We start from the raw sequence: 18,431 nt of genomic DNA, 5'->3' as shown, positions 1-18,431 counted from the left end.
TCGGCAGGCGGATTCTCAACCACTGCGCCACCAGGGAAGCTCCCAAGAGTCCATTATTAAATGCAGATAACAATCTCACGAGCTTACTGAGAATGATATAATGTACATAGCAGAAATTTGTAAACTTTAATAGGAGATGTACAAATTTAAGGTATAAAAAGTCCCCTTTCTGTCACAAGTGCATTTCATCAAAACTGAGAGCAAATAAATCACACATACATTCAAACTCAAAGCGTGTTAGGGAAAGCCTAACAAATAGAAGAATTTTATACAGACATACAAAGAGGTTATCTCTGGGTGGGAGTAATGGCTTACCGTTAATGTACAAAGTGATAATTGTTCAGTCAAAACTTAGGTAGATTTCCCTTTGCAGAATGACAAATCTTCTATCAGTGAGACTAATTAATATATATAGTTTTTCATCTAATATTGGAAACAATTATTTTTTAATTTGGTTGAGCAAATTATAAAGCAGCTGGCTTATATTTAGGAGTTCATATGGTACAAATGATAGAATCACTTGTGGCCTGGTAAGAGGCTCACATTGTGAGGAGCCTGTAGGAACCAAGACTGACCAAGGTTAACAGCAGGGTCACATCTCCCCTCCCCACTGTGAACTTACTGCTGAACGATGGGTAATTCTATTCACACTAATCTTATTTAAAAATTTATGAGCATATAGCTGAATTTTCATATATTTAATGTGCTTACAATGCAACTCAAACACAAGATAGCAAGATACTTGGCATAACTTGCTGCTCACTCAGCATCCACTATGTAAACAAAACCACACAAGGGGATAAATATCAATGTGCATACAGGAAAGCCATTCTAGAAAACAGTCCAAAATACAATAATAATCTGCAATCTGGGGGGATGGCAAATGGCACTGGAGAAGAGATAAACAAGGAGTATGACACATTGAAGACAGAAAGTAACAGGTATGTGAAGAGCCCATGAGGTTGGATGTGTAAGGAGGAGAGCAAGCTGAAAGTTCTGATTCCATTCGCAAGGCTGAAGCTCCTCTGCATGGCAATGAGCACATTCTGTCTCAATTCCCCCATCCCACCCTTGCAGACTGGGAGGACAAGGATAACGTCTGTCAATTCCCACACCATTCTACCTGAGCTGAACGAATGTGGGAGAAGAGAAACTTGTGGCTAGACATGGTAGAAGAGGCCATCCCCACAGACACAGACTAAAGTTCAAAGTAGAAGTGTGGTACTAAAAGCAGTCAGGACAGAGATAAGAACTGAAGTCACATGGCTAACATTTGAGTAATTAATACAGAGGAACACTGCCCATCCCCTCCCCCAGTGTGGTTAGAGAGAAAAATGGAGAAAAGAATGAGAGATATATCAGATCCAAGAATCCAAGTAACATAGATATGCTACCAAATACTTTACAGTACTCTTGTAAGGATTAAATGAGACAATATGCTTGGAACAGTGGATAAATGGATAAACAGTGGATAAACATTGGATAAATGGTAGCTCTTAGAGCACTCTCTTGATAATTCCTGTTACAAAGCAGAAATCTACCCAATTTACTCTGAAGCCATCCATTCCAAAATTTTGATAAGTTACTGATTTTAAAAATCACTATCGGGCTTCCCTGGTGGCGCAGTGGTTGCGAGTCTGCCTGCCGATGCAGGGGACGCGGGTTCGTGCCCCGGTTGGGGAAGATCCCACATGCCGCGGAGCGGTTGGGCCCGTGAGCCATGGCCGCTGAGCCTGCGCGTCCGGAGCCTGTGCTCCGCAACGGGACAGGCCACAACAGTGAGAGGCCCGTGTACCGCAAAAAAAAAAAAAAAAAAAAAAAAAAAAAAAGAAAATCACTATCATTTAGTCCAACAGAGCACAGTGCACAGTGATGCTCCAGCATTGTTACTTTCATCATTAAACACTTTAGGTAAAGCAATGCAAAACAGGAAAAAGGAACCAGTGGCTCAATTTTTAAAATATGAAAACTGTCAGAGCCTTTAAAATTCTAAAGAGCCTAAAAGACTCCTGGGCAGCGTATATTTAAATTATAGAGAAATAGATATATTGGGGAGAGGGGGGGTTATCCACAGATTGAACAAAAAGAAAAGGCAACAGACAAAAAGCTGACAAAATTGCTCTTTAATTACTTATCTTGATTAGTGTTTCCTGAGGTAAAGGACACTGACTGGGCAAAGCAGAATGCTCATATGGGATTTCTGCTTTGAAAGTCATTGGACTACGCTACTGTCAATTACAAACTACCCAGGCCAGTCTGATCTCATTTTGAGTTAGGAGAGTGATCTGAAAATGCTTTGCTAGTATTCCTGCAAAACTGATTTAAAAAAAATTATACACAGCCTTATACATTCAAACTTATACAGTCTAAATATTTTTAAAAATCATGCAGTTCAGAGGGTGTCATATGTATATATATACTTTCATCAAAACCATGACACTTGGGCTTCCCTGGTGGCGCAGTGGTTGAGAATCTGCCTGCTGATGCAGGAGACACGGGTTCGTGCCCTGGTCCGGGAGGATCCCACATGCCGCGGAGCAACTGGGCCCGTGAGCCATGGCCGCTAGGCCTGTGTGCCCGGAGCCTGTGCTCGGCAACGGGAGAGGCCACAACAGTGAGAGGCCCGCATACCGCAAAAAAAAAAAAAAAAAAAAAAAAAAAAAAAAAAAAAACCATGACACTATATTTTAAGCTCCTTTAATTGATGGAAAATATCCATCATATAACTTTACTTTCAATTCAAATAAACATCTTAATATTGCGCTGATTACAACTACCTCACTTCTACACTCTGAATTCTCAGAGACATAATAGGCATCTAGGCAGGCCATTAACATAGCTGTGCATTCTCCAAATGTCCAGTTCTTTGAGACCTAAGAGGTGAGGGTTTTTGTTTTTCTTAGCCTTGGGCTCATACACCATAAAATTCAGATAGGTAAGAGGTGGATATTTGGTTTATAAAGTGGATGAAGGGCAACTGTAAAAGGAGATCTGGACTACTGACACTTTCTAAGGCAGACCAATTTTTTAAAAAAATAAATTTATTTATTTTATTTATTTCTGGCTGCGTTGGGTCTTCATTGCTGCACACGGGCTTCCTCTACTTGTGGCGAGTGGGGGCTACTCTTCGTTGCAGTGCACGGGCTTCTCATTGCAGTGGCTTCTCTTGTTGCAGAGCACAGGCTCTAGGCACGTGGGCTTAAGTAGTTGTGGCACACGGGTTCAGCAGTTGAGACACACAGGCTTAAGTTGCTCTGGGGCATGTGGGATCTTCCCGGACCAGGGATTGAACCCGTGTTCCCTGCATTGGCAGGTGGATTCTTAACCACTGTGCCACCAGGGAAGTCCTGAGGCAGACCAATTTTTAAGGAGTTCATATAAAAGCTATGGAAAAGGTCTGGAAAATTATTCCTTTAAAACCAACCAGGGGGGCTTCCCTGGTGGCGCAGTGGTTGAGAATCCGCCTGCCGATGCAGGGGACACGGGTTCGTGCCCCGGTCCGGGAAGATCCCACATGCCGCTGAGCGGCTGGGCCCCTGAGCCATGGCCGCTGAGCCTGTGCGTCCGGAGCCTGTGCTCCGCAGTGGGAGAGGCCACAACAGTGAGAGGCCCGCAAAAAAAAAAAAAAAAAAAAAAAAAAAAAAAAAAAAAAAAAAAAAAAAAAAAAACCAACCAGGGAATTCCCTGGTGGTCCAGTGGTTAGGACTTGGTGCTTTCACTGTGGTAGTCCCTGGTTCAATCCCTAGTCGGGGAACTAAGATCCCACAAGCTGTGTGGCACGGCCAGAAAAAAACAAACAAACCAAAAAAACCAAACATCCATGCCCAAACCTTGAAGACATCATGCTAAGTAAAAATGAGCTAGCTACAACAAAACAAATATTGTATGACTGCACTTACATGAGATTCCTAGAGTAGCTAAAAAAAAAAAAAAATCACAGAGACAGAAGATAAAATGGTGGTTGCCTGGGGCTCGGGGAGGGGGGAAATGAGGGAGTTATTGGTTAATGGGTATCTTCAGCTGGAGAAGTAAAAAGTTCTGGAGATAGATGGTGGTGATGGTTGCACAATAATGTGAATGGACTTAATGCCACTGAACCGTACACTTAAAAATGGCTAAAATGGTCAATTTTATGTAACAAAAAAAAATACCTGGTACATGCCAAGTACCACCTGGAAAGTCTTTTATGTATCCTTGGGAGTTTGCAACCTTATTTTGGATTATAGAACATATGGGATTTTTAGATAATAAAAACTGAACTCCCATTCCTAGCTCCAGAATCCTTAAATGATTCTTACCTGCTTTAATGTCACTCAAGGCAAAAAGGCCAACACGGGTGTCTCCATTCACAGACCACTTCTGTGTTTCACAGTTGGGCTGGCAGCAATGATTCATGAATCGAGCATAGTTTCCTTTGGGACCAGCATCAATAATACGATCCTAGAATTCCAAGAAATGCTATTCAGCAGACCTCTACTATTATTGATTAAAATTAGAGTAATAATAAATAAGCTGGAGCTTCTATATGTAAAGTTTGATTCTTCCAGAGGGGTGGTCTCAGAGTATAGTCCCTTGACCAGCAGTAGTATCACCACATAGGAATCCGTTAGAAATGCAAGTTCTTGGGTTGCACTCCAGATACACTAAAGCAGAAACTCTGAGGCCCAGCAATCTGTGTTAAGCCCACTAGGTGATTATGATATATGCTAAAGTTTGAGGACCACCATCCTAGAAGTAGTAGCTTGTTCCATTCTCTTAATTAGGTAGTCCTGCATTCCATCCAAAAACAACAGAATACACATTTTTCTCAAGTGCTCATGGAACATTCTCCAGGATAGATCATATATTGGGTCACAAATCTAGCCTTGGTAAATTTAAGAAAATTGAAATCGTATCAAGTATCTTTTCTGACCACAATGCTATGAGACTAGATATCAATTACAGGAAAAGATCTGTAAAAAATACAAACACATGGAGGCTAAACAATACACTACTTAATAACGAAGTGATCACTGAAGAAATCAAAGAGGAAATCAAAAAATACTTAGAAACAAATGACAATGGAGACACGATGACCCAAAACCTATGGGATACAGCAAAAGCAGTTCTAAGAGGGAAGTTTATAGCAATACAATCATCCCTTAAGAAACAGGAAACATCTCGAATAAACAACCTAACTTTGCACTTAAAGCAATTAGAGAAAGAAGAACAAAAAAACCCCAAATTTAGCAGAAGGAAAGAAATCATAAAGATCAGATCAGAAATAAATGAAAAAGAAAGGAAGGAAACAATAGCAAAGATCAATAAAAGTAAAAGCTGGTTCTTTGAGAAGATAAATAAAATTGATAAACCATTAGCCAGACTCATCAAGAATAAAAGGGAGAAGACTCAAATCAATAGAATTAGAAATGAAAAAGGAGATGTAACAACTGACACTGCAGAAATACAAAAGATTATTAGAGATTACTACAAACAACTGTATGCCAATAAAACGGACAACCTGGAAGAAATGGACAAATTCTTAGAAATGCGCAACCTGCAGAGACTGAACCAGGAAGAAATAGAATATATGAACAGACCAATCACAAGCACTGAAATAGAAACTGTGATTAAAATTCTTCCAACAAACAAAAGCCCAGGACCAGATGGCTTCACAGGCGAATTCTGTCAAACATTTAGAGAAGAGCTAACACCTATCCTTCTCAAACTCTTCCAAAAGATAGCAGAGGGAGAAACACCCCCAAACTCATTGTACGAGGCCATCATCACCCTGATACCAAAACCAGACAAAGACGTCACAAATAAAGAAAACTACAGGCCAATATCACTCATGAACATAGATGCAAAAATCCTCAACAAAATACTAGCAAACAGAATCCAACAGCACATTAAAAGGATCATACACCATGATCAAGTGGGGTTTATTCCAGGAATGCAAGGATTCTTCAATATACGCAAATCAATCAACGTGATATACCACATCAACAAACTGAAGGAGAAAAACCATATGATCATCTCAATAGATGCAGAGAAAGCTTTTGACAAAATTCAACACCCATTTATGATAAAAACCCTGAAGAAAGTAGGCATAGAGGGAACTTTCCTCAACATAATAAAGGCCATATATGACAAACCCACAGCCAGCATCGTTCTCAATGGTGAAAAACTGAAACCATTTCCACTAAGATCAGGAACAAGATAAGGTTGCCCACTCTCACCACTCTTATTCAACCTAGTTTTGGAAGTTCTAGCCACAGCAATCAGAGGAAAAAAAGAAATAAAAGGAATCCAAATAGGAAAAGAAGAAGTAAAGCTGTCACTGTTTGCAGATGACATGATACTATACATAGAGAATCCTAAGGATGCTACCAGAAAACTACTAGAGCTAATCAATGAATTTGGTAAAGTAGCAGGATACAAAATTAATGTACAGAAATCTCTGGCATTCTTATACACTAATGATGAAAAATCTGAAAGTGAAATTAAGAAAACACTCCCATTTACCATCCCAACAAAAAGAATAAAATATCTAGGAATAAACCTACCTAAGGAGACAAAAGACTTGTATGCAGAAAACTATAAGACACTGATGAAAGAATTAAAGATGATACAAATAGATGGAGAGATATACCATGTTCTTGGATTGGAAGAATCAACATTGTGAAAATGACTCAACTACCCAAAGCAATCTACCGATTCAATGCAATCCCTATCAAATTACCACTGGCATTTTTTACAGAACTAGAACAAAAAATTTCACAATTTGTATGGAAACACAAGACCCCGAATAGCCAAAGCAATCTTGAGAACGAAAAATGGAGCTGGAGGAATCAGGCTCCCTGACTTCAGACTCTACTACAAGGCTACAGTAATCAAGACAATATGGTACTGGCACAAAAACAGAAATATAGATCAATGGAACAGGATAGAAAGCCCAGAGATAAACCCACACACATATGGTCACCTTATCTTTGATAAAGGAGGGAAGGATATACAGTGGAGAAAAGACAGCCTCTTCAATAAGTGGTGCTGGGAAAACTGGACAGCTACATGTAAAAGTATGAAATTAGAACAATCCCTAACACCACACACAAAAATAAACTCAAAATGGGTTGAAGACCTACATGTAAGGCCAGACACTATCAAACTCTTAGAGGAAAACATAGGCAGAACACTCTATGACATAAATCACAGCAAGATCCTTTTTGACCCATCTCCTAGAGAAATGGAAATAAAAACAAAAATGAACAAATGGGACCTAATGAAACTTAAAAGCTTTTGCACAGCAAAGGATACCATAAACAAGACCAAAAGACAACCCTCAGAATGGGAGAAAATATTTGCAAATGAAGCAACTGACAAAGGATTAATATCCAAAATTTATAAGCAACTCATGCAGCTCAATAACAAAAAAACAAACAACCCAATCCAAAAATGGGCAGAAGAACTAAATAGACATTTCTCCAAAGAAGATATACAGATGGCCAACAAACACATGAAAGAATGCTCAACCTCATTAATCATTAGAGAAATGCAAATCAAAACTACAATGAGATATCATCTCACACCAGTCAGACTGGCCATCATCAAAAACTCTAGAAACAATAAATGCTGGAGAGGGTGTGGAGAAAAGGGAACCCTCTTGCACTGCTGGTGGGAATGTAAACTGATACAGCCACTATGGAGAACAGTATGGAGGTTCCTTAAAAAACTACAAATAGAACTACCATACGACCCAGCAATCCCACTACTGGGCATATACCCTGAGAAAACCATAGTTCAAAAAGAGTCATGTACCAAAATGTTCATTGCAGCTCTATTTACAATAGCCAGGACATGGAAGCAACCTAAGTGTCCATCAACAGATGAATGGATAAAGAAGATGTGTCACATATATACAATGGAATATTACTCAGCCATAAAAAGAAGTGAAACTGAGTTATTTGTAATGAGGTGGATAGACCTGGAGTCTGTCATACAGAGTGAAGTAAGTCAGAAGGAGAAAAACAAATACCGTATGCTAACACATATATATGGACTCTAAGAAAAAAAAAAATGTCATGAAAAAATTAGTGGTAGGACGGGAATAAAACACAGACCTACTAGAGCATGGACTTGAGGATATGGGGAGGGGCAAGGGTAAGCTGTGACGAAGTGAGAGAGTGACAGAGACATATATACACTACCAAATGTAAATTAGATAGCTAGTGGGAAGCTCCCGCATAGCACAGGGAGATCACCTCTGTGCTTTGTGACCACCTAGAGGGGTGGGATAGGGAGGGTGACACAAGAGGGAAGACATTTGGGAACATATGTATATGTGTAACTGATTCACTTTGTTGTAAAGGAAAAACTAATACACTATTGTAAAAGTTATACTCCAATAAAGATGTTAAAAAAAAAATTAGGTAGTCCTGAACCCTGGCTACACATCAGAAATAACCTAACATTTTAATAATGACATCAAGACCCCATCCTGAATGAAGATCAAAGTATCTTGACGTGAGAATCTCACAATCCATAAAAGTACAACTTGGTAAATACAAAGTTTCACACCAAGAAAGGTCTATTATAAAAGTTAAAGAGGGGTGGGGGAGAGGAACCTAGCAGAACGTAATACTCAGGTACAAAGAGGAATCTCAGTATACACAGAAACGAAATACATTAGGATGCTGGAATTAGAAATAAATCCCATAAACAACAAGGTCCTACTGTATAGCACAGGGAACTATATTCAGTATCTGGTGATAAATCATAATGCAAAAGAATATGAAAAAGAATATATATATATATAAATGAATCACTTTGCTGTACAGCAGAAATTAATACATTGTAAATGAAATATATTTCTATAAAATATTAAAAAATAAATTTAAAATAAATAAAACATGTTGGAAACACACACATACAAAAAAAGAAATCCCAAATATAATTCTAAACACCAGTGAAATGTAACTCATCAGAAATTCCAATAATTGGAAAGCTGACTTGGGTTTGTAAGCTGAGTTCTATAGTTAATTTATATGACCTTCTCAATGCACTAATTAAATATGAACAAATCAGTGTCTCAATCTGTAAAATAAAAAGTAAAAGAATTATTATTTATTTTTCTGGCTTCAAGTTTTAATCCTACAGGAAAAACACTAAAAGACATAATCCCCAACTTACGTTGGACACTGAAAAATAATGCTAAAAGCAGCTGTATTGCCTTTTGCCATGGATGTACAGCTAGAAATGAGCAACCTTACCTAACTCCAGGACCCTGATCAAGCAATCCCTACAAACATGGGGGAAAGACACTGTTTTGGACAGTGTATGACATGCCTATAAACACTATAGCTGGGACAACACTAATTCACAATCTTACAACAGTGGAAATAAACACTTTTCATTACTTACTTTGTCTAAAGTGAGCATATAGAAATTAGTGATATCATGTTCTTGGGCATAACGGATTCGAGCTCTGCACTCTTCTTCATCTATTAGCTCACCCACATATTCATTGACAAATTCACCCTGGAACAAGAAACAGCTCTTAAGTGGTAAAAAGCGTAACTGTGTTCACAGGTATACCTTATTTTAAAAAATTAATGAAAACAACAGATTCTCCAAAGCAATTCATGCACATTTAACTAGTCACTTTAACAAAGGTTTATTCAAGAAACCACATAATATAAATATGATGCTTCAACTATTTGAAAGTATGAACCCTCTCCCCACTCCTACCACAGCCAACAGCAGAAAACTTGGGATACACCTTAAGATCAACCAAAATGAAAGTAAGTAAACTAAAGCTCCACTATAATGGTGATATGGATAGTCGATCCCTTTACCTGTCCAAGAACCTAAAAGTCAATTTCGCTAAACTATCCTCTTTTTCCTTGGAGCATGCCCTGCCTACTGCCCTTCCACATTTCACATCACTGTCCTCCTGACTCACTATACAATAGTCATACTGGCTTTCTCTCATGCTGTCTGCTCTACCTGAAATGCTTGAACACTCAACCAGCCTAAGCCCACAATTACTTACCTTTCACGTCTCAATTTAAAATATTCTCAGGGACTTCCCTGGTGGTGCAGTGGTTAAGACTCCACACTCCCAATGCAGGGGGCCCGGGTTCGATACCTGGTCAGGGAACTAGATCCCACATGCATGCCGCAACTAAGAGTTTGCATGCCACAACTAAGGAGCCCACGTGACACAACTAAGGAGCCCTTGAGCTGCAACTAAGGAGCCTGCCTGCTGCAACTAAGACCCAGCACAACAACAACAACAACAAAATTAAAATTCTCGGAGACAAGCTAGTTTCAGGCCCTTTGCCACATGCCTCCAGAACCCTTTGTTTCCACATTGGGTGATCACTTGTTCAATGTCTCTCCGCATCTAGAATGTAAACTGTATGAAAGCATGGACCATGTCTCTCTTACTGAGCACTGCATCACACAGCCTGATACAAAGACGATATATAATAGTTACTTAGCAAATGACTAATATAGACCAACCCATATTCACTTCCTTTCCTAGAAACAGACTTCAATAAAATTCTTCAGAAGGTATAACCAGAGTAAGGTTTATTCTATTAAAATGTCAAATATAATTTATTCTACTCAAAGACTGTACAATACCATTTATTTATTAAAAACCTGCAGGTCCTTCCAAGTTTCAAGTTGAAGATGTTACTGCATTTTCATTAGAGAAGACCTAATCCTCTTCTCCTTCATGTTCCATGAACCCAAACCTATTTTTCTCTCAGTAAAAATTGATTTTATTTTACTAGTTGGTGATTAACACCTCTGTATCATGCTCTCACTATCCTCTCTAACTACAGGTTCCAGGATTTCCACAAATGAGTAAACAAGGCCACAGTATCTCTATGAATTTCCCTCATTTTTTTCATCCTCATACATAGTGAACATGATCAATATTTGAACTTTAGAAATAAAGGAGACCATCTATTCTCAAGCCTCTAATTTCTGGAAGGACTGGCAAGACATAATAATAAGGTTAATCTTCACACTATATTATTTTCCTCCATGATCAATTTTCTCATATTCATCAAGAACAATTACTCATATTAAGCAACTGCAAAGAAAAAAAATCTGAAAATTAAGAATAGGTTTCTTCACCTTTTTGATATCTGTTTTTGTCCGGAGACCCCAGCCCCTCTGTAATGTGCGAAAAATTTCAACCTCTGGATACTGGCGCTTAGTAAAGCACTGGTTTTGGCAGCGCCCTCCAGCAGGACATACTGTGGGGTGACACTCATAGAGCAGCATGCGGTTGATGCACTCAGAGTCTATCCCACAGGGGTTCTCATCAGTAGCTTTACAGTTGCAACGGGGAATTTCAGACAAGTCTGCAGTGAAGATCTGTACCCTGCCAATAGGACGGTTCACCTGGAAGAAACACATACTATAGTATAGCAGGCAAGTCAACACAAGACAATTTAGGACCTATGAAAGGCAGATTTCTTTCCTTTAAAGACACACACCACAATTTACAGATTTTGAATTATCAAGATTTAGCAGGATTATTCACAATAGCTAAAATGTGGCAACAACACAAGTGTCTACCAACGAATGAATAAGCAAAATGTGGTAAAAATAATGGAATCGCATTCAGCCTAAAAAGGAAATTTTGACACATGATATACAACATGGATGAACCAGGAGGACATTATGTTAAATGAAATAAGCCAGTCAAAACAGACAAATACTGATTCTACTTAGATACAAAGAGACAGAAAGTAGAATAATAGTTGCCAGGGGCTGAGAGGAGGGGAAAATGGGAAGCTACTGTTTATTGGGGTATAGATTTCAGTTTTACAAAATGTAAAGAGTTCTAGAGATGGATGGTGGCAACGGTTGCAAAACGTTATGAATGCACTTAATACCACTGAACTGTATACTTAAATACAGTTAAGATCAAAAATTTTGTTATCTGTATTTTACCACAATTAAAAAACTGGAGGAAATAAAGATTTAGGCAATTTGACATAAAAATAAAGCCTCACACAAAATGTAAATACCACAAATTTTAAAAATTCATTTCTAAAAAAAATCATAATTTCAAGGCTCGTAAGCCAAGTAAATTGTAAAATGAGTTTCTGCTATTGTCACATGGTGGCGCCACTTTAGCTGCTACATAAAAAAAAAAAAAAAAAAATCACCATTCTCAACTGGTAAATATTTAACATGAAAAGGTCTCTGAGCAATCGGAGTCCTATTTGTGAAGATGTATTTTAATACTGACTATCATAACTTGAAATCTTTTTAATAGACTATAGCAATGTAACCCAGGCATTCATTTTTAGTGGTGCTAGTACCGAAAACCACAGTGAAAATCCAGTGTGGTAAAACATAGAGGCCAAACAATTTCTGTGATTCTGAAGCCATTAGAATTTTCACAAATACTAACAACAATGTGGAGAAAAAAAAAATAGATGTTCCACAACAGAGATGGATTTGTGCACTATAAGAATGGTCTCCCCTACTTGGGGAGGGAGGGAGGGAGGGAGAGAGGAAGAGAGGGAGACAAAGAGAAAGAGAGAGAGAGAGAGAGAGAGAAAGAGAGAGAGAGAGAGAGAGGGAGGGAGGGAGGGAGGGAGGTGGGGGGCTGGGGAATGGGAGTTTGGGGTTAGCAGATGCAAACTATTATATATAGAGTGGATAATAACAAGGTCCTACTTTATAGCACAGGGAACTGTATTCAATATCGTGTGATAAACCATCATTTAAAAATATATATGTGTATAACTGACTCATTTTGTTCTACGGCAGAAATTAACACAACATTGTAAATCAATTATACTTCAATAAAATAAAATAAAATAAAATAAAATAGAGTCTCCCCTAATCCCCTACTGATATTATTTCAGTGGGAAGAGTCAAACCACGAGTCTTCAAAAACCCATACTATACATAAAATTCGACTCCTCAGGAACTGCATGATTTTGACAAGTCACTTTTACTTGCAAGACTGTTGTGGGGAATAATCTGTTTGTAGAAGTATACTGCCTTCAAACGTTATCCAGAACAACTTAAAGTCTCACTACCAGATCTCTTCCCAGCTTCTTTAAAATACTGATAAACAGTATTAACTTGTTAATGGAGGAACACCCTCACCATATGCAACTGGAAGTCACAAATCTACTGAGTAAGGCAAATTCTAAGGCATAGACAAGGGCTGAGCTCAATCACCTGAGACTGCAGGTCCTACATAAGGCATCTGAATATTCACCTCTGATTCAAGGTGAATATCTTTACCTGATTGACACACCCCCATCCAGAAAAAGTTGCATCCTACTCCTTTTCTCTCTATAAAGGTATGTTTCAATCATTCCTCCTTGACATATGATCTAACCTGTTATTAATCCCAAATAAGTTTCTTGCCTAACACAACATAAAGCAAAAACAAAACCTCACACATGGTTAAGTAAGAACAACACAGATATGTAATTGTAGTATTTACACTTGCTCTAGATCAGGGATTGACAAACTTTTTCTGTAAAGGGCCAGACAGTAAATATTTTATGTCTTGCAAGCCATAGATCTCTGGTGCATGTTGCTCAACTCTGCCCCTATAGCTCAAAAGCAGCAATAGACAATATGTAAATGAACAAGCATAGCTGTGTGTCAATAAAACTTTAATTATGGACACTAATATTTGAATTTTATAAAATCTTCATGTGTCAAGAAATAGTCTGTAAAAAACAAATTTTCCCAACTATACATAGTAGGCCAGATTTGGCCCATGGACCATAGTTTGCCAACCCCTATTCTAAATCTTTTTCCTGGAAATACGTTTTTGTTTTAAAGGTGGAGGAAAGAAGTTGGTGTCTAAGTTCTGTGATTAGATCATGTAAGGGACGTTAGTTGGTTTGTCAATATACAGGTTCAATACGGTTGACGTGCTACTCTGAAGTGCCTAACTTCTGCTATGTGTGACATCTACGACTGTGGAAACAAATTACTTTCCCTTTTTCTGAGGATGAACTACACCTCAGCGTTATGTCTCCATGCACAGTAACTCCATTTAACTCTCAGTTCTACCATCAGGGTCCATTTAGACCCAATTTTAGGTTTTGTTTTTTTCCCAGCAGTTTTAACTATTTGTAAGGATTGATATTTTATATTTTATGACACTTTCTTCAGAGGTCTTTCGAAAATCAAGAAGAAACTTTACTTATTAAAAAACTCATTCTAGGGCTTCCCTGGTGGCGCAGTGGTTGAGAGTCTGCCTGTCGATGCAGGGGACATGGGTTTGTGCCCCAGTCCGGGAAGATCCCATGTGCCACGGAGCAGCTAGGCCTGTGAGCCATGGCCACTGAGCCTGCGCGTCCGGAGCCTGTGCTCCGCAACGGGAGAGGCCACAACAGTGAGAGGCCCACGTACCGCAAAAAAAAAAAAAAAAAAAAAAAAAGGTTTCAGTAAATACTTACTAAAATTCCTAATAAGTTTTTTCCTCACTATTCCTTTATTTTTACTTCTGTATTTATAAAAATGACTTAACAATATAAAAATATAAAGGGTCTACCGGACCCAGATGATAAATGATGATGACTGTTTTACCAGGAACACTAGCATCAGGTACACTTAACATGTATTCTTGTGACCTTGGGAATCCTAGTCATACTCGCCACCTAAAATATCTTTACTATCAGCCATTACAAGAAGACTTACCATGTGTATTATTCACACTATCTCAGGGCCATTTATCATTTTTTATCAAGGCTCTACTTTCCCTTTCAAACCACAAGGTGTTGACTGTGAACAGAATCTATTCCAATCCACTTTATGAAAAGACTTTCGAAAGCAACAGGAACAACACTGTATCAACACACAACTAATTTTACAAAGTGCACACAATGTACTAGAAATGGTGCTCTGGCACTTTTTTCTTATTTTCTTTCAAGCTCATACCTCTACCTAAAAGCAACTGTGCTTGTGCTTCCAGTTCTCCTCATGAACAGAGTGGGAAGCAGGCAAGCTATTACAGGGTCTCTCCTGAGGTCTTTTCTCACCTTTATATGTTTATAAGGCGGTGGCTTCTTGTCATTCTTTCGATCTTCCTGCAGCTGTCTTAGCTCTTTTTGGGCCTTTAATTCCTCAAACCTTGCTGCAGCTTCCTGAAGAGCTAAGAAAACATACAGCACAGTCACTTAATCTCTGGGTAGTGTTACTTATTCCGCTTTTTCCCCCTTTTAAGTTGGAGAAAATTCATGTTTTAGACAAAAATCTAAGACATATATATGATTTCTATTTTCTAGTAAGTTATAGTCCCCAGAGTGTTCATATATGGCAATAAAATAAAACATAATCCGTCATTAAATGGCACTATACAGACTACCAGTGTCAGAGGAAAACTTAAAACAAGAAACAAAAACACAGCTAAATAATTTGAAAAAGCCCACATATAACATCTCTTAACAACAACTAGACTGCAACTGCTCAGCAAAGTCACTGCCTTGAAGCCTTTTTCCTCAGTTCTGAGTTTTCTGCTTCCACAAATAATGTGCCTCCTAGGTGTCCAGGTAACATGCTGTGTTCCTTTGGAAGAAATTAAAATTTGAAGTTTTCTTTTCCTTCTTCCCTATTCTCTGGAGCACCTATCCTACTCTTCTCCTAAAGCTCATTCTGTAAATATCAGTTATTAGCCTAATACAAAGATAGATCTTTGCAGCTAATCTGCATCAAGTCCTGAACTTTCATATGTTTAAAAGATTGTAGTGTCTGAAAAGTCTGAAAAAAATCTTAATCTCATTCTTCTCTACTTAAAACAAAATTTTAATCCATTATTCTTGACTCAGGTTAAAAATTCTTAAAGAATTCCAAATTTTCCCACTTTCCTCTCTGTAGTTTTCCCCGAGCTCTGCCAATTTCTTTAAAGAAAATCTCCCCTCTAATCCACACTCCTTTCTCCATTTCCTTGTCACCATCTAGCAGACTTGATGTTGCCTGGAGTTGTTCCCTCCTTCATTCATCCTATTATTCATCATGTCCTACCTAGTTTATCTACTTAATGTCTATCTAGTACCCATCATCCTCTCGACTCCATGCACTATTCTCTGTGACAGTCTCATTATCTCTGCCTGAAATCACTAAAACAGCCATCTCGCTGACATTCCTGGCTGCAACCTCTCACTTTCTATGGTCCTGACATTCTAGTCAGACTGAGATTTCTAAAACTCTGCTCTGACCATGCTCTGACCATGTAACTTAGCCACCTTTTCAGTAAAACAGTCCAGTGTTGCCCCAATCCTGTGCTTAAACCACAGCAAATACTTGGAGGTCGCTAACTCATCATGTTCGACTCAATGTGTGCTTTCACATAGGCTGTCTTTTTGTTACAACATTTGAAGTTGTTAACTTCCTCACAGTCAGTGTAGGGGTTAAGAGTTTGGATTCTAGAGCCCAACTCTAGAGTTTGAAACCTTCCTCTATCACTTACTGGCACTGGAACCTTGTGCAACAAATTTAACCTTTTTGGCCATGCCACGCAGCTTTTGGGATCTTAGTTTCCTGACTGGGGATTGAACCCAGGCCCCTGGCAGTGAAAGCACGGAGTCCTAACCACTGGACCACCAGGGAATTCCCCAAATTTAATTTTTATGTGCCTCAATTTCCTCATCTATAAGATAAAGATAATGGCATCTAACTTATAGGGTTGCTGCAAAGACTTAAAGCAGAAAACAAACTTTGAACAGGGCCTGGCAATCAACAAATGATAACTGTTATTATAGTTCTTCTTCAAAGTATCACTTAAGAAAGAAGCCATCCATGAGACTTCTAAACTTTGATCCCCAGCACTGTTTTGCTTCCTCTTGGTCTGCTCCCACAGCATACTATGCACACTTCTGCCACAGCACTCTCAAAGAATGGCATTTTGACTACCGGTATCTGTGTCCAATTCCCCCACAAAACTGTGTGTTCCTTGAAGGCAGAGGCATCCAGCCAGCCTAAGGTCAAAGTACAGAAAGAGCAGAATCGCAGAGCTTCAGCAGGCTCAGACTTGCGATATTGCCTACACTCCACCTTCATCCCCAGCCTTGACGGTGGCCAACTCTGTGCAAAGATGTTGGTCACTTGGTCCCTGACCATCTGAGACTATAAGACTCAAGACCCAAACTCCTGTAGTATTAGTACTGATAGTGCATATCTGCACAGAAAGCACACTGTCAACAGATAAGTGAGGACCCCTGAAATAACATGAGGGAAACAAAACCTCTGTTGAACTTATTCCTTATGGACATCATTCTCATTCCCCATGGACATCATTCTCATTCCCCATCCAGGAAGTTTCACCTGCTTAGAATTTTATTGCACCTTACCAGGAAGTTTCACTTGCTTACAATCCCCTCTTCACCTCACCATGCAAACAAAATCTTATACTTCAATGTCCAAATATATTCAAATAACAAGAGATACCTGTATTGCCTTTCAAAGGACAGCTAAAGGAAGAAGCTAATTATCATTGATGGGATACCAACTATATGCCCTTCAGGATGATTTCTGTATTATCTCATTGAATTCTCAAAGCAACCCTTACTCGTTATATAGGCAGAGAGAATGCTGTCAACCCCTCCTGGCCTCAAATACCCCCTTTCCTTCACTGCTAGGCCAGCTTACAAAAACCTCTTTGATTAGAACATTTATGCACCTTCACCCTCTTATGTTGCTCTATAATTTTGGGTGAATTTTATTTCTTCTCAACAAACTAAACAAACAAACACCTCCTTGGAACAAATGTGGCTGTGTTAGATATTCTAGCCCTTGTCTAGCAAACTGTAGTGTTTATTCTACAAAACAGTTCCAAAGCTCTGGTACTTACCTGATGAGACACTGACAAAACAGAATTGGTAAGATAAGGAACTTCCCTTAAGGAAATTCTAGTTAAGTAAAGGTTAGGTTCAAAACTAATGAACTACATGGGTCAACTTCTCTGCAAAATCCTGTAGCCACAGCCACATACTGCCCCGGAGGGCAGAACATAGCTGCTAACGGAGCATATAAAAATTCTAAAACACACAACTCTAAAAGAGAGCAGATACGCGGGCAACAGAGGTCTGTGTTGGCCTGAGAAACAAAAAGGATAGATAAAGTTACCTTTTTTATATGTACCGTCCACTCCTTTGCCCATCTTATCCTTGCTGCTCACATCCCCCTCCATGTAGGGAAAGACTCGGGCCTGGTGAGTCCACAGATAGTCATTAGACCCAAAGAAGAGCACAGGGAACTCGCCCACATCATGTCTCATCTTGTCAATATTGGAAGGTACAGCTCGAGGATGGCAGATCTCAGCTGGCCACCACCTGGGAAAGATGAAAAGAAGGAAGGAAACCTCTAGAAGGCTGCAAGGAATGAAAAAGAATCCTACTTTTGGGACAGGAATAAGGAAAAGCAATGTCTCTCTAACCCACATTAATGTCTGA

At 39.0% G+C, this 18,431-nt stretch overlaps 1 protein-coding gene across 13 annotated transcripts in view; it reads right to left on the bottom strand.

The window, feature by feature from the left end:
- The window catches only part of NSD1 (nuclear receptor binding SET domain protein 1), a 144,863-nt gene that overhangs the window by 6,329 nt on the left and 120,103 nt on the right, over nucleotides 1-18,431 (bottom strand). For all 13 annotated transcript variants that reach the window (XM_067031946.1, XM_059061609.2, XM_067031944.1 and 10 more), the window contains 5 exons: nucleotides 18,106-18,311; nucleotides 15,024-15,136; nucleotides 11,128-11,397; nucleotides 9,400-9,516; nucleotides 4,299-4,440 (listed from right to left, as the gene is read on the bottom strand). In XM_067031946.1, the coding sequence (XP_066888047.1) occupies nucleotides 4,299-4,440; nucleotides 9,400-9,516; nucleotides 11,128-11,397; nucleotides 15,024-15,136; nucleotides 18,106-18,311 (848 nt within the window). The remainder of the gene's footprint in view (nucleotides 1-4,298; nucleotides 4,441-9,399; nucleotides 9,517-11,127; nucleotides 11,398-15,023; nucleotides 15,137-18,105; nucleotides 18,312-18,431) is intronic.

Source organism: Kogia breviceps, chromosome 4 (assembly GCF_026419965.1).
Source record: "Kogia breviceps isolate mKogBre1 chromosome 4, mKogBre1 haplotype 1, whole genome shotgun sequence".
NCBI lineage: Eukaryota > Metazoa > Chordata > Mammalia > Artiodactyla > Physeteridae > Kogia > Kogia breviceps.
This window is presented reverse-complemented; position numbering and strand designations above follow the sequence as displayed.